This window comes from Phaethon aethereus (genome assembly GCF_964289735.1).
Source record: "Phaethon aethereus genome assembly, chromosome: 3".
Taxonomy (NCBI): domain Eukaryota; kingdom Metazoa; phylum Chordata; class Aves; order Phaethontiformes; family Phaethontidae; genus Phaethon; species Phaethon aethereus.
In genome coordinates this window covers 59582559-59599880 of record NC_138576.1, presented here as the reverse complement: position 1 = coordinate 59599880, position 17322 = coordinate 59582559, and the positions used below count along the sequence as shown (strand labels likewise).

General features: G+C 39.0%; 1 protein-coding gene across 1 annotated transcript in view; it reads left to right on the top strand.

Moving 5' to 3' along the window:
- The window catches only part of TRDN (triadin), a gene marked incomplete at both ends in the record, with an annotated part of 211439 nt that overhangs the window by 122676 nt on the left and 71441 nt on the right, over nucleotides 1–17322 (top strand). Inside the window, 5 exon segments of the mRNA XM_081998530.1 lie at nucleotides 768–794; nucleotides 10410–10454; nucleotides 14061–14084; nucleotides 16145–16195; nucleotides 16702–16752. Coding sequence (XP_081854656.1) covers nucleotides 768–794; nucleotides 10410–10454; nucleotides 14061–14084; nucleotides 16145–16195; nucleotides 16702–16752 — 198 coding nt within the window.

The window sequence follows — 17322 nt, the reverse complement described above, 5'->3', positions numbered from 1 at the left end:
AGAGCATAAAGATTTTCAACTCCTTTTACAGCCAAGGTTGGTGACTCATTCATCAGATGACTCTATTTTCTCAGATATAGATTCTGAGAAAAAATACCTACAGTAGGCAGTCAATTTATAGAAAACTGAATTTGTCTTTTTCCATAGCATAAAAACCTGTCACAGTACTTCAAAATGGAGATGTGAATAATGCAGAAAGAGAAATGTGGTAGTTCAGTTAATTTGGATTTAGTTAACCCAATTATGAAGAATAATTAAAAAATTAAACTGAAAAAAATGCATGTTCAATGAAGATTTTTGAAAGCGGATCTTCCCCTGTATAAATAGAAGAAGAGTTCTGTCCTTTGGGTTTTCAACAAACTAAAAAAAAAAAAAAATTCCTTAATTTCCCCAAATTACTGCAATTGTTAAAAGGAGATTTCTATCACATACCCTCCATTTATGCTTGATATTTTGAAACCTGGTTTTACTCCTTTATATCATCCTCATTACTTGAAAATAGTGGAGTTATTGAAGCTCCACATATAATTTACCTATTGACCTTGTTTTCAATTACTCTTAATCTCCAGTTTAATTAGTCATCTGCCATAAGACTATCCATACAAGCAACATACATGTGTGTCAGTTTTCCTCTGCATAAAAAAATGAATGCCCACTCTGCACAGAGAGGTAACATATTGACCAAGGGAAGAGGCGTTAGGATCAATCTTAACTTCTTTATGCACGTGCAAAATTTGTTTCCTGTAATGTTTTCTTTTATTTTACAGCATCTGTGGAAACGCTGAAGTCAAAAGGTGTGTAACTGTTTTTAAAATTGAAATGGAAGAATGCTGCTGTTGACTCTATTAATGAAAAAGCTTCTTGTGACAAAACTGCTAACAAGCGTGACACGTAAAACAAAGTGGACCTTTCTAAATTGTAATGGCTCCTTCCTTGCAGCATCTGAAAACACCTCTAGAAAACAGGTGTCTTTTCCCTGGGTTGTCTGCAGACTAGCAAACCATCATTCTCCAACTGTATCAAATTTAGTTTCTAACCCTATCTCAAACCATAAGGGTTTCTTTGCCAGTCCAGCTGCAGCACAACCCACTGACTGAACAGTTGTTTTCTTTGCTGAGTCCAGGAAGTTTAACAAGGAGGTTCAGTGAAACAGGTTTTGCCTTCCTTTCATACAAGAACTGGGAGAAGGTGGGAGGTGTGGGAGCATCAGTGCTTGCTCCAAAGGTTGCTCCTTTCCTGAAGGCACAGAGAAGTGGGGCTGGTGAGAAGCCTTGAGGGTTTAGGTTTGAGTTGAGCAAATATTTAATTTTTCTGTCAGTGTCTGATTTTTTTACATATATACAATGCAAGATACTAGCTCCAAATTGTCTTCAAGAATGTTATGGACGCCAGTTGTATCCTAGACACAAATGGAAAATGGGATGGCAAGCTCTAAACTGCACTTCACTCTTAGTCTATGTTTAGTCATGTCAATGACCATTTTGCTTTACAAACATTCCAACAAATGGGACTGCATGTATCAACTGCTGAGACTTGCGAGTTGTGGTCTCTGAGCTGTCCACCACAAGTCAAAGGCAGGGAAATGAGAATTTCCAGTTTTTAATACCCTGATCTCATTCAAGTGTCTTCTTTTACTTCATCTCTGAAGCCTTATTCAGATTAATCAGCAAATACTGACACAAATAGTCAGGCTGAACCGCAAGGCACTAGAGTGCTCTTCTGGAGCATGAGGAAGAGTTGCAGAATCGTATCTGTGGAGATTAATGTAGGGAAATCAAAACTGATACATTATTCCCTTTATTGGATGTTTTTAAGTTCCCTGCTTCATGGGCTAAATTCATAATTCTGTTACTGCTCTGCAGCTAATTGTATTGAGCAAAACAGAAACTAGAGTAATTTAGGCATTTGTTTTCTTTATAACTCCCACTAGACAAAACAGAGAAACTAAAGGGGAAAAAAGTATGCTGAGTTAAGCTTTTGCATTTTTAGCAAATTCTGCAGAACCAAAGCCAAAAATAAAGGTAGTCTTGCTGCTATGGGTGATTGAATAAAACTTCCTCCTATTGCTTGAAGCCTCTAAGCAAACCTTTCTGATATTTATTATTTCTTCTGTGACACTGTACTATGTATATGAAGTCAACAGTTCAGCATCTATGAACCCATTTCTGCCAAGCCTGTGTCCATCAGGGTCTGAAAAGAAGTGAAGCAGTTGTTTCTTGCAGAATTAAGCCCCTTTCTGCAAACTTGAAGTTTTCTTTGGCCAGTACCGGGAAATATTGTCATACACCTTTTTAATTGTTATTCCCACTGACTATATTTACCATTTTATTAAAAGTTATTGTGTTTAGGTCACTTGTAAGGTTTAAAAGGAGAATTAGCTGGGTTTTTGAAAAAGCAGAGCTTTTACCTCTATGCTTTATTGACGTAAGTAACCTTAAATCTTTCTAGTGAATACAATATTTCATATTTATTTAGATAAGAAGAAAATATTTGTATACATAATAGGTCTTCATCATGTCTCCAGCATTTTACAGGATGGAAACAAACCCTTATGAGTTATTTAATTAAGGGGCACTTAAAAAAATTTTATAGGGAGTTCATAGTTCATTAAGGATGAATAGAAATTGTAGGTTTCCATTATTTAAAACAAAAATATTTCTGTTACTTCTGTTGTGAAAAAAGTAGCCTCACAACTGAAAATGTTGGTCTCAGCCACCTTAGTTTTACCGTAGGATCAGCCTAATGTTGAACCCAAAATTATTCTCCAGTATTTAAGTATATAACACTTGTTTTAATTAGTCACCAGTCCCCATTAAACAGAAGTAGCTGAGGTTAGTTCTGGAGTAATTGTTAATTTCTGAAAAATTACTTGTTAACAAGTGAACTAAATTTAACTTTATGTTCTTAATTTTGAAATGCAAACATAGTCTGTACTCTAGGGAAAAATGAGATTTATATTGAAATGTTACAGTTGTTCCTTTTGCCTCTTAGTAAGCATCACAAAGCAATGCTGTTATTTTCTTCTCTATACAATTTTTTATGATGACAGACAAATTCTACTAGTCTTTAATAGCTATACCTTTCACTAAGTCTGAACAAAACCACTGCTTTTCAATCTGTCTTTGTTCTTTATTGCGGCTCTTTATTTACTTATTTCCCATTTTTCTGCTATTAATCCATTTAGACTGGGTACAATGTGGTTTCCAACATTCAGTAGCTGTTGGCAAATTTTAAGATTGTAAGCATATTGAGGGAATGCAAACAGTCTTGAAAACAAGTGAGGTTTTTGATGAAATCTTCTTCTTTGGTAATTAAAAATATTAATCTGCTGGCATAGAAGGAAGTCTGGGCCATTCCAATTAGCTTGTACTTCCGATGAACTGTCAAGCTCATACGAAGTTTTGTGCATTTTCTCACAAAACGTTCTGTAACACCATTATGGCAGGGAATTCTTTCATTTCTCTATAGAACAGAATGGTTCCTAAATCATAATAGACACTTCTTAGGTTCATGATTTCTTGATATTAGTGATGTCACGATGAGGAGCTCCTGCCTCTGACCTCAGGGTTCAGTGAGTGAAGTGTTTGTTGTCAGTGTGATTTCTTTTAGCTTTCCTTCACACTGAGCAAACATCTCAAAATAGCTTTAAAAACAGTGACATTTTGGAATGCATATTACTCATGTGGATGCTAGTTACGCAACCTGACTCTTTTGGGATAAAAATATTCTGACAAATTTGATTGTAGCCTACAACTATTGAGACTGCAGAAATATTTGACAGATGAATTGCTCTCCTGGCTACTTTCAGCATAAAACAATGCTAAGATCTCTCTCATTTTATTCCAAAGAGCTTATGATGGAATCAGAGAAATAATTATCATAGAAATTGTCCATTTGATCTACATCATGCCAATTTGTCAAGAATTTTGCTGAGAAATGACAAAATATAAATGGGCATCCAGATTCCATTTACTTCATCAATTTTTTTAAACTATAATTTACTGAAAATATGGATCTCTGACAAATTTCTACCTATACCCTTACGTGCATTGATTTTATTTTGTATTATTTCAGGCAAGGTTTTTTGGTGGTTTTGGTTTGGTTTTCTCTTCTGTTCTGTTGTGGGTTTTTTTTAACGCCTGCTGGATTTCTGCTCAGGAGAAAATTATAACACATTATACTCTATCCATGTTACTTAAGTCATATGGCTAAAAGATCAGCTTTTCAAATCAGGAACACCTGCAATGGTACCATTTTTTACAAAGAGATCATCTTTCAGGCTGCCACTCAGAAGTAGCAAGAACTTTGAAAATGCTCAGTGATAGGGATGAAATCTTGAGCTACTCCAAAGACTTGTCCCTGTTCTAATTGAAAGAAAACAAATCCTTGTTTGGAGTCTTATTCCAAACACTGACTCTATGTGTGCAGGCTTTCTGTTTATACAGACTGTTAAAATGACACTTATTACCTTGATGATAAAAGACTTCTCAGAATTACCAAAGTAGTTCACGCCTCCTTTCTCAAAAAGCAAAGGGAATAATGCAATGTCCTGTTTGTCCTTCCAGATAGTACTCTGCCATGTCCAGATGATGATACTTGACAGTTCCCAAAAGTTACTAAAGCTCTGATCTGTCTCAGTAAGTTCTTCTTTACAAACACTCACTCACAGAAGCATTTGTAGCATTACCAAATGCACTGATAGCCAGAATACTATTAATAGTGTTAGTTGTTATTTTTAAATAGCAGCCTCAATGCTTCTCAAGGGTGGCTGGTTCCTTCATCATAACTGCACTCGTGGTCTACCACTGCCACATGAATTTGATGACTCTAACAACCTGATCTTCTCAGAAAGGATCTTCTAGCCTGCAGTTCAGTAACCAGAAAATACTTTTATTTTTTATTCTGTCAGTATTCTGGTTTTCAGAAATTGAATAAACCAAAACAATTTTAGTTTTAGCTAAAAGGGATAAAAATGCTTTGAAGAAAACAACAGTTCTCAATAATTCATTTTGGTCATAAGAGCTGCTTTTGCAGCTTTAGGTGCTAAGAATACATTTTGGAATGCATATGGGACTGGTTTCTAGTGCCCCTTTTCCTATCCTTTTTTTGCATATTAAAATAGCCTTATTCTTCAAGATGTTGACCACTTCAGCAAGATTTTCAGAAGCACTGTGATACTGGTTTGCTCAGTGGCAAGACTCAATGCCCAGGTTCCTCTAGGCATGTATGTGTCTAGTTTATTGGTGATTTAAGCAGCCCTGCTGATCTGGGCATAAGTAACATGGATGTTAATAGCAGAGATCTGCAATAAATATTAAGGGACTTTGCTCCTTTTTGGCTTTCTCTGTGTCCAGTAACACCGATACAAAGTTAGGTACTTGGATAGAAACAGAGTATTCACTTTTTTTGTATGTGGATCCAATCAGTCATCCTTTCAGCCTAGACTTGATTTTCAGGCAAATTGAAGATTATCTTCAATAAAATAAGGTACTGAGGTTTTTTAATGGAGATTACTCACAAACACACACTCAACCCACAGCATCCTGGGACAAACAAGAGCAAGTGGCAAGGGAGTGATTAAGTGTGTGAGTTGGTCCATCCCACTCAGTGTGAAGCAGTTCATCTGTTCATACCTGACATTCCACTGAATCTCAGGAAAGGTTTCCTGGTGGGAACAGAAGATCCTTCTTTTGGCCTCCAGCCCACTTGCAGACATTACAAAGAGGCCGTAGCTTAAAAACTGAGCTGGCCTGCTTGGGCCATCCTGCCCAGCACCTTCAGAAGGATTCCCTGCTGCCTGGACTGCAAGCCCAGCTCTAGAGGGACCACCAGGACATTCCTACAAGAGCAGCAAACACAGCTGGAGGCACTTCATAGGTTCATTGAATTCCCTGAGTTTCTCAGCATAAATAATGATAACGGAACATGACCCTCAGTATTTACCTTGGCTCTAAAAGTCAAGCTCTTATTTTACAACGGTGTGCTGTAATAAAACATTGTGTTGAAAATATTTCCGTATTTGACAGGTTGAAATAACAAGCTGAGGGGATGTTTTGTGCTGATAACTGTAGCTGAAAGACATTTCTATACTTATCAGTCATGTGGTGTAAATAATTTTCCACCATCGACTTTACATCCTGCCATTTAAGCTCATTGTTTATACTTTGCACTACTTTTAAACAAAGCAATGACAGTGAAGTCTATTTTCTTAATGCCATATTTTTTGTCTCAAACACTGTAAGAGGATACCTTTTTAAATTAAAGCAATGCTTCTTATTCAGCATAATAGTTATAAATTTTGGCTACAAAAGCTGGGTTTCACAGTGCCATTTACAGCTAAGCGAATATGTTTACATAATTGCAAGACTTAACCCTGAATAACTGAATTCGATGAGAAAATATATATGTTGTCCTAAATATAGAATCATAGTTTGGGTTGGAAGGGACCTTGAAGATCACCTAATTCCAACCCCCTGCCATGAGCAGAGGCACCTTCCACTAGACCAGGTTGTTCAAAACCCCATGCAATCTGGCCTTGAACACTTCCAGGGATGAGGTGTGCACAACTTCTCTGGGCAACCTGTTCCAGTGCTTCACCAACCTCATAGTGAAGAATTCCTTCTTTATATCTACCTTCTTTCAGTTTAAATCTATTTTCCCTTGTCCTATCGCTACAGGCCCTTGTAAGAAGTCCCTCTCCAGCTTTCTTCTAAGACCCCTTCAGGTACTGGAAGGCTGTTATAAGGTCTTCTCAGAGTCTTCTCTTGTCCAGGCTGAACAATCCCAACTCTCTCAGCTTTTCTTCATAGGAGAGGAGATCCAGCCCTCTGATCATCTTCATGGATGTCCTCTGGACCCTCTCCAACAGGTCCATGTTTTTCCTGTGCTGAACACTCCGGAGCTGGATGCAGTACTCCAGGTGGGGTCTCACCAGAATGGAGTAGAGGGACAGAATCACCTCCCTCAACCTGCTGGCCACAGTTCTTTTGATGCAGCCCAGGATACAGTTAATTTTCTGGTCTGCATGCACTGATTGCTAGGTCATGTTGAGCTTCTTCTCAGGGCTATTCTCAATTCATTCTCTGCCCAGCCTGCATTTGTGCTTGGGATTGCCTGTACCCATGTGCAGATCTTGCACTTGGCCTTGTTGAACTTCACCTCTCAAACCTGTCAAGGTCCCTCTGGATGGCATCCCTTCCCTCCAGGGTGTTGACAGCACCACACAGCTTGGTGTCATTGGATAACTTGCTGCTGGTGCACTCAATCCCACTGTCCATGTCACCTACAAAGATGTTAAACAGCACTGGTCCCAATATCGACCCCTGAGGAACACCACTTGTCACTGGTATCCACTTGGACATTGATCTGTTGACCACAATTATTTGACTGCAATCATCCCTCTGAGTGGTCCATCCATCAAATCCATGTCTCTCCAATTTAGGTGCAAGGATGTCATGCAGAAGAGTGTCGAATGCTTTGCACAAGTCCTAGTAGATGGTGTCAGTTGCTCTTCCCTTATCCACCAATGCTGTAACCCCATCATAGAAGGACATCAAATTTGTCAGGCATGATTTGCCCTTAGTGAAGCCATGTTGGCTGTCACTAATCATCTCCTTACTTTCCGTGTGCCTTTGCATAGTTTCCAGGAGGATCTGCTCCATGATCTTGCAGAGCACAGAAGTGAGACTGACTGGCCTGTAGTTCCCCAGGTCTTCCTTTTTCTCTTTTTAAAAACAGGGGTTATGTTTCCCCTTTTCCAGTCAGTGGGAAGTTCACCGGACTGCCACAACTTCTCAAATATGATGGATAGTGGCTTAGCAACTTCATCTCCCAGTTCCCTCAGGACCTGCGGATGCATCTCATCAGATCCCATGGACTTGTGCACTTTCAGGTCCCTTAGATGGTCTCAAACTTGATCTTCTCCTACAGGGAGTGGTTCTTCATTCTCCCAATCCCTGCCTTTGTCTTCTGTGACTTGGGTGGTGTGGCTTGAGCCCTTGCCAGCGAAGGTTGAGGCAAAAAAGTCATTGAGTACCTCAGTCTTCTCCATATCCCAGGTAATCAGGTCTCCCTCTGGAGAGGAACCACATTTTCCCTAGTCTTCTTTTTGTCACCAACATACCTATAGAAGCTTTTCTTGTTGCCCCTGGCCAGCTTTAATTCTGTCAGGGCCTTAGCTTTTGTAATCTGATTCCTGGCTGCTCAAACAATTTCTTTGTGTTCCTCCTAGGCTACCTGTCCTTGCTTCCACCCTCTGTAGGGTTCCTTTTTGTGTTTGAGTTTGTCCTTGTTCATTCATGCAGGCCTCCTGATGTTTTTACTTACTTCCTCTTTGTTGGGATGCATCGCTCCTGAGCTTGGAGAAGGTGGTACTTGAATATTCACAGAATCACAGAATCATTAATGTTGGAAAAGACCTTTAAGATCATCAAGTCCAGCCATCAACCCAACACCACTACACCCACTAAACCATGTCCTGAAGTGCCATGTCTACATGGTTTTTGAATACTTCCAGTGATGGTGACTCCACCACCTCTCTGGGTAGCCTGTTCCAATGTTTGACCACTCTCTCAGTAAAGACATTTTTCCTAATATCCAATCTAAACCTCTCCTGGCACAACTTGAGGCCATTTCCTCTCATTCTATTGCTAGTTAATATCAACTCACTTTCCTGGGCTCCTCTTCCCTCCAGAGCTTTATCCCCTGGTACTATACTGAGCAGATCCCTGAAGAGGCCCAAGTCTGCTCTCCTGAAGTCCAGGGTAGTGAGCTTGCTGTGTGCACTCCCCGCCGCCCTAAGAATCTTGAACTCTGCCATTTCATGGTCACAGCAGCCAAGGATGCCCTTGAACTTCACATTCCCCTTCACATTCACATGAGCCTCTCCTCATTGGTGAGAACCAGGTCCAGCACAGCACCTCTCCTCATTGGCTCCTCTATCACTTGGAGAAGAAAGTTATATTCAGGAACCTCCCGGATTGCTTATGCCCTGCTGTGTTGGACCTCCAACAGATACTGTGTTGGTTGAAGTCCCCCAAGAGGTCCGGGGTTTGTAAATGTGAGACTGCTCCTAGCTGCCTATAGAGGACCTCATCTGCTCACTCTTCCTGGTCAGGTGACCTGTAGGAGACCCCTACTATAACATCACTTGTACCTGCCCTCCCTTTAATCCTGGCTCATAAGCTCTCGGTAGGCTCCTTGTCCATCCCCGAGCGGAGCTCCATGTACTCCAGCTGGTCATTGACATAGAGGGTGACACCCCCTCCTTGTCTCCCCTGCCAGACCTTCCTAAAGAGCCTGTATCCTTCCATTCCAATGTTCCAGTCATAGCAGCCATCCCACCACATCTTTGTGATGCCAGTAAGATCATAGCCCTGCAGGGGCTCTCTTTTGCATAAAAGCATTTAATTTGGGCCCCCAATGAAGCTGTCACTGGCTGGAGTGGCTGGAATTCCTTTGTGTTGCTCTTCAGGTGCTCTCCTGCTGATCTGTCATCCTTCTTCAGGCTCTGGGCATCACACTAGTAGGAATACATATTCAGTAATCTATGGGGAATCTTGTGTATTGCCAAATCTGCCATGTAAATTTTCAGAAACCATGAAAGATAGTCATATTTATGCAAGTTTCCTAAGAGAGCAAAGTCTGAACGGATTCCTTCCTGCACTTCCTCCTCTTAGATCATTTAATCCTTAGTGTGGAGCCATGAATAAATAATCTCTGTCCCTTGTTTCTCAATCTGTGCAAATTTAGGAACAGTGCAAGCTAAAGTTTGCAAATAATCAGTTAGATATGTCCAGACATCCTAACCTGGGCTGTTGCAACTGCTTTCCCTCTCATCAGTAAAGGTCTAGCAGCCGTACTGCTCAAGTAGTTTAGTTCACTCTTCTCTCTTGCACACAGAAATCGCAGTATTCACAAGGATTAGTTTAGGTGTCTGTAATACACAGTCTGACTGTGGCCTGCTATCCTCAGTGAGAATAACTACATGCTTAAAATTAAGAATGTGTAGAAGTATTTTGCTATGTCAGGGATGCAGCAAACAGAAAAACACACTCGTGTGGGGAACCCTTACCTGGCTGGGAAAGCAAAGACCTGCTTGCTTTGCTTTGTCCTCCGGTATGTGAAATGCACTGCAGTTAAGCCTCTGTTCCACCTGAGATCAAGAAGACAATGCTGCTATTTATTTTCTGAAGGAAAAAAGTTCCCTCTTTGCTTTCCCTCTTGTCTTTTTAAGATAGGTAAAAATACTTATTATATAGTCATATATTGGGGAAAAAATGTATCTTATGGTTGCAAATCTTTGAAATCATTTGCCTTAAAGTAATTTTTAAGTATTTAAGAGAAGCATTGTCTGTTGGAGCAACACTCCTGACTAGAAATCTTACTTAAACCTTATCTTTGTTTTACAGTACCTGAAAAGAAGAAAGAAAAAGCAATGAAGGCAGCAGAGCAAGGTAAAAGGAAAACAAAGCATGTTGGCATTATGTCTCTTGAAAGACAAGGGCACAGAAATAAAAAACTCAGACAGCTGGATGACAGCAACCTTTAAATCAACTGCTTTGCTTGCATTTGCCAGGTCTCTGCTGTGTTTATCAGAGCAACAGACAATTTCCACCGGGAAGCTGCCTTTGTCCCACTTCCACAAAACTATAACTCCCATAAAAAAGCTTCGGGTAAACAGGCTGTCTGCTTCAGCTTAAAGGTCCTGTGCTGGGACTTTGTGTCCCATAGATCTTATAGAATCCTAAAATCATTTGGATTGCAAAAGACCTATAAGACCACCAAGTCCAACCATTAACCTAGTACTGCCAAGTCCTCCACTAAAGCCACGTCCCTAAGCACCACATCTACACATCTTCTAAATACCTGCAGGGATGGTGACTCAACCACTTCCCTGGGCAGCCTGTACCAGTGCTTGACAACCCTTTCAGTGAAGAAATTTTTCCTAATATCCAATCTAAACCTCCCCTGGCATAACTTGAGGCCATTTCCTCCCATCCTATCACTTGTTACTTGGGAGAAGAGACCAACACCCACCTCACCACAACCCTCTCTCAGGTAGTTGTAGAGAGCGATAAGGTCTCCCCTCAGCCTCCTCTTCTCCAGACTAAACAACCCCATTTCCCTCAGCCGCTCCTCATAAGACTTGTGCTCCAGACCCCGCACCAGCTTTGTTGCCCTTCTCTGGACATGCTCCAGCAACTCAATGGCCTTCTTGTAGTGAGGGGCCCAACACTGAACACAGTATTTGGGGTACAGCCTCACCAGTGTGTCATGTCCCCCCCGAGTACAGGGGGACAATCAGTTCCCTAGTCCTGCTGGCCACAGTATTTCTGATACAAGGCAGGGTGTTGTTGACCTTACATCCTTTCATCTTGCGAGAGGCTTCCTGCTCCTGTAGCCTGGGCAGGGATCAGCCTTTACTATTCAGTCTTAAAGAGTGACTTGCAACGAGGTAAAGGGGCAGAGGATCCCTAAAGTCAGCTGAGCTGCCTTTCTTATCCAAAATGAAGCATTAACCCCATGAAGAGCCACGAAGATCCACTGCAGAGAAACTCAAAAGCTTTTAAGAGCAGAACTTGTAGATATTTTCAGTAAAAAGCTTAGGTTTGGTATGGATGAGACATGAATGGGAATGTCTGGGAGTGGGAACACCAGAAGAAGAAAGGATACAAGAACTGCATGTGTTGACGGCACATAGTTTAGGAGGTCCCAAAGTCTACAAACAGTTTCCCAAGCCAACCACAGCAGGAACACCAAGGGACAGCCTACAAACAGGCTAAAACAAAACTCAAGCTACTGCATTGTGATGGTGAACATAAAACAAAAGGATTAGAGCCTTAAAGGATCTAGACAAAGATGTGCCTTTTCTTATTATATACACTTATATTTGTTATCATTGTTACTTTCAGCATTATATCGTGCATACCTGCGTCCTGTACACTTTTTACAAGGAATCCATAAGTTTTTAGGTTAGTATGGTAGGGAGCAAAGTAATAAAACACTGGTGTAATGATCCAAAGCTTATCAGCCCTGGCTTCCTTTATATGGTACACATCCTAATCTATTGTGATTTGTTACTAACTGTCTACCAAGATGATTTTTGTATTTACTTATGCTCAAACTGGCAATTACAGCCCTGATGATGAATTTGGCATTTTCAGTCTTATCATATAGGAGTTTCTCCAAACTTGCCAGTAACCTTTAGAATAAAGTATTAAACATATTTACTAATGTAGCTTTGGTCAGTTGAGCTATTATCCCTTTCTTTTCTCTATTTTCTCAGCTTCAGCTTTACCCAACATTACTCAAGTCAGAGCAGGCTCCCTGCAGCAGCTGTCAGCTGCTTGTTCGTTGTCATGGAAAACGTTATAATTAGGTGGGCCTTGGCCTAGATTTAGTCATTGTTAGTCTGGGTATCTACACAATATTTTCTGTTGCTGTACAAGTGCTTCCCCAGCCATCTGCACTACTTCCCCTCTTTCTGGCTATCGCATGCAGCAGTGGGGTGGTGTTTGCTGTAAGATTTGTCCCTTCTACAATGTGGCACCATTAGATGGGACTTCATCTGCAAAATATTTTAACTGTGCCATAAAGAGATACTCACTGTCATGCTCACAGGCTGAGCATTACAACCCGTAGTTTCTCACGGTTGGCACTGAGCGGGGGTTTCTGAACTATCATTTGTAATACCCAGGGAGCTCAAAAGGGAGACGAACTATTTCCCATGACAGCAGTCAGCATCAGCAGCGCTATGTCCCCGTGCCAGCAGCCATCTAGTTTCTGCAAGTCAAAGGAATACGAGCAACACGTAATGTCTATCGCAACTATTTCTGCAGCTATTTCCAAGAGCTGGCAGCAGCTCAGTTCCTCTGCTGCACAGAAGTGAACGTAAACACTCTACTTCTCATTTCTGTGCCCTACACATGTGGAACTACTGCCAACACATTGATCACTCAAAGACAAATGAACCAAAAAAACTTTCGGGAAGTTTTTTGAGTATTAGCGTGTAGTTATGTTTCTCATGGAAGAGTAAAATATAAGGTGAGAAAAGCAGCTCTGAGTTATGTTTTGAGTAAAGAGAAAACTGTACCTGGTTTTCACTGATTCCAGGTATCTGGAAGATCTGAGGAAAAGCGAGGACTCTCTTCTTTTAATCAGGAAAGTATGAATGCACCAGGAAATAGTTTTTAGACTGAAAGGGATTTTTGAGCCTTTTACACTGAGAAATTAAATCATTTGCTCTGCTAGGTGTTGTATATCCGAATACATGTCAAAAAGTAAAGGGATTCAGACCTGGTCAAAATTAGGACTTACAGTTTAAAAAAAAACACTAAATATATGGAGACTTGCAGGAAAGTCTGGGGTGTTGGTGGCTCTATTTAACAATCAGGACATAGCTTCATTGTTTCAAACCTGAAGGTTTTAGTGATCAGCCATGCTATTGCAGCTTTGGCCTCAAATCCCTGTGCTCCTGAAATGGCTAAAAGGTTGTAGCAACATTTCAGTTCACTGATCTTATATTAGTAGTAAAGCAAAGTTGCACATAACTTTTTAAACTGTTAAAAGGAGAGCAAGAAGGCAGAGAACTGCCAGAAGTGTCTAGAAGGTGGCAGTGCTTTAACTCTTTGCCCTATTTGTTTGAAAAATGACACAAGCAAGTGTCAGACAGTTGCCAGTGAGTTACTGCTTGTTATTAAGGCAACTGAGAATTAATAGTTAAAAGAAATGAGGAAAAGACAAAAATTTTTTCTGTGATATCTAATAATACTAAGAAAGGAATTAATTACCATCAGTTAAAGGAGGTCATATGAAACTGGGGCTTTTATGGTCTTGTCTGCAAGGTAGTGTGTGGGAACCATGAACTTTTATCACATACACTGTCAAGCAACAACGGAGTGGAAATCACTTTCAAGATATTTAAGCACTGAGGGACAATATATATTTAAATACATTTTCATTAGCTGATTATATTAAAAATAATTTCCTATGTGAACATGTATTCTCATATTTCCTTTTTCTTTTCTCTTTTCACTTTTGCTTCTCTTCTCTTTCCTCAGATAAACCAAAGATGAAACAAGGAAGTAAGCTACAGTTTCACATTTTTCTCCCTATAACTAATAAAGTTCATATCAGATCTATAAATGAAAAATAAGATATATAAAAACTCCTTCCGCTAGTCAGAATTGCAGATTATGGTTGATTAGATAGACTAGAATTGATACAACAAAGCTGATAATAGTATTAATGGATATGTTGAGAAATTCTAGTCTGTTTAAGCCAAAGAAGTTTCATCTCAACACTGTATATTCTTCCTTGACAAAAAGGACTTATGCAATACTAGCAAAAAAAAACTATTTATAAATTTTGTATTTATTATTTTACACAAAAAATTCTTCTCTCCACATCTGCTAGGCTCACTACAGGTCTTAGTTATGTATTCTGATGTCAGTATGAGCTTAACACTGCAAATCAATACAGAGCAAGTAACACAAGGCTCTTGTCATAGGATTTGTGCTACAGGTTGTCATTTTGCCAAGTTATGTCAGATTGTCTAACAGACCTCTGTAAGTTCAGTCCTACCAAATATGGACAGTGTTTATTTACACTCTAAATTCCCATTTCCAGGTCAGTCCTGGGTCATTTTTTAAATTCTTCAGCAGCATCTGTGCCACATACCAAACCATCCTGAAAGCCATTTTTCTCCTGGAGATGACAACTATCTCTGAAGCACCTTCCCAAAGGTTTCCTTGCTTGGGGATCACATGGGACTTCAAGTTTTGTCAGTAATGACTTAAGATTTCAGTTCAGAATTGTTTAATGTTCTTTTTCTCAAAATGCATCATTGAGGTAAAATCTGCAACAGTTTGGGTAACTATATTCTTAATAATGGATATGCACAACAACTTTAAGTTCTTACAGGCAGAGTCCTGAAAGTAAAGGGTTTATATTGTGCATTAAATGATTTCTTTTGGTGAAGGCATAATAGTGTAGTATTTAGCTGTGTTACTTGTATTCTTGTATTAATCACAAAATCTTTATTTGAATTGTGAATCACAAAAAAAGAAAAAAAAAAAGACAGGTCTGTGTCTTCCATTTTTTTGTAGAGGTTATTGCACCAAACACAGAATGTCTCTTGGGAATTTTTCATAACTCATGAGCACAGAAAGGCAAGTTTTTCAGTATTCTCACTGAGTTTTATTTCTGTAGCACAGATTTCTGTCATTAACTTGATATCTAAAAATTGGTGTTGACTTTTTGTTAGGACTATTAGAGATACTTAGTTCCACTGTATATATGCTTCATAGTCATTTCCAGCAAATCGTTTCTTTTCTCACTTTGAAAATTAGTGACTGCATCATGAACTTGTGAGTAAAAAACCTAAAGGTAGAAGCAGGAGAGCAGGGGTAGCTTCTGAAGGAGATGTCTGTGATGTAGTGAGGATAGAGACAGCTTTATTGCTATAAAATTACACTTTTGACCTTGTTCAACAAATTCCTTTCCCAAGTCTTCTCCTTTAAACAATATATCACCTGGAAGTATTGTCTTTTTAGAAGCATAATGTAGAAGAAGAAAATCATGAAACATTTATCCCTTGACATCAGCCCCAACAGAACAGGAGTTTCAATGTCAACAGTAAATTAAGTTTGATGGTTACTTCTAGCATAAATAAATTTTTATTATTTCTGTATTCCTTCAATTCAGATGCGCCATGAACTCAGTTTGTCTTACACAGAGGTGAATACTAAATTGTGAACAAGAAGCTTTATTGATACCATGATAAATTACCATTGGACACACTCCATGCTTTCATAACAAATGTAGTAGAGGGTTAGTTTTGTCCTTTCTGGTTAAGAAGGTTGAAGAACTATCCTTATCCCATATTAAGTTGAAGCTTGCAAATTTTATAGGTTTCATAGTTAAATCAATAAAACACATTTTGTGGACTGAACTCTCTGAATGGAAGCAGGTGAATTTCATACAACTCTTCCAATCACTCCTTTTTTCAGTATTTCTTCCAATGTAGACTTATAGTCTCTCGTATGATTTAGATGCTTCATTCTCGCTTATGATTAGATCTCATAGTTTTGCTCAGTTACAGCTTCTGACTGCCACTTTATCAGTGTGAATACTTCCTTTACAGATCCTGGAAAAGAGAAAGAATTGAAATCTCCAGCTGCTACAAAAGATAAAGGTAACACGGCAGGTCAGTATTGTATAAAACCCTAGATCTATGAGCATCAAGAAGAAAATCCTGCCACCATTGGCCATTTTGTTTTTACAGTATAGTTTAATTAGGAATTTATGAGCATAATACTGTTTTGGTAAATTTATGATAAAACTTAATTGGCATTGCCTGGATCAGAAGTACAAATAGAACCTTGGTAATATGATGCATCTGTATGAAAACTAAGAAGTCTCAACTCAGAATTTAGGAACACTTGTTAACGTTTGTTATTACAAGCTGCAAAGTGAAATAAGTTTTGAGTGATCTTTGTTCTTCCATCACGCTTAAGAAAAATTCATGGTTTCACTTTGTGAGCATGACAAAACTGACAAAAAATGGTTTTGTGCTGCATATTTAATTGATATCATGGTTCAGTTAGAATCCACCGATTATTCAGTCAATCATTGTCCCAGAGCTATTAGATGTTAACCTTTTATCACTCTAGCTTGAAGATTAATAAATTATTGTTACAGAGCATGCTAAAGAAAAGGAAGGAAAGAATCCTACAGCTTTAAAAGATAAAGGTAAGAATATGCAATAGAATATCAAACTTGTTGAAAACCACACAAAATAGAACGAAAATATTAATTTTAAAATAATCATCATAAATCTTTCCCATTATAAATCTTAACTAATCAACATTTAATTGGTTGATTGGCTGATTGGTTTAATATTCTACAGGATTTATAGCGTGGAAAAAAAAAAGGGGGGGAGGGACATAAATAGAATATGGTGAGCCAATTAACATTCAGAACTCTCAAAATTAATTAAATAAATATCACAAAACCACTCTGAGTAATAGTTAAGAACTTTCCCAAGAACTTGCTCTTCTGAACAATGCAAAGTGGTTAATGCGAGACAATTAACAAAGTCTGAACTGAATGCTTGCATAAATCTGTGGACATAATAGGAATAAAGTAAAGTTTATGAGCACATGAGTGAGTAATGTGGTTTCTGGACACTCTAAAAGCTATAGTTAAAAACCCATGGTTTCATCCATTTAACCATCTGCAACATGAGAGTGGGTCTGAATCTTCCTTTTATTCTTTGTTTCTTATCAAACAGTTCCCATGTTTGTTTTTTTTTTAATTTGG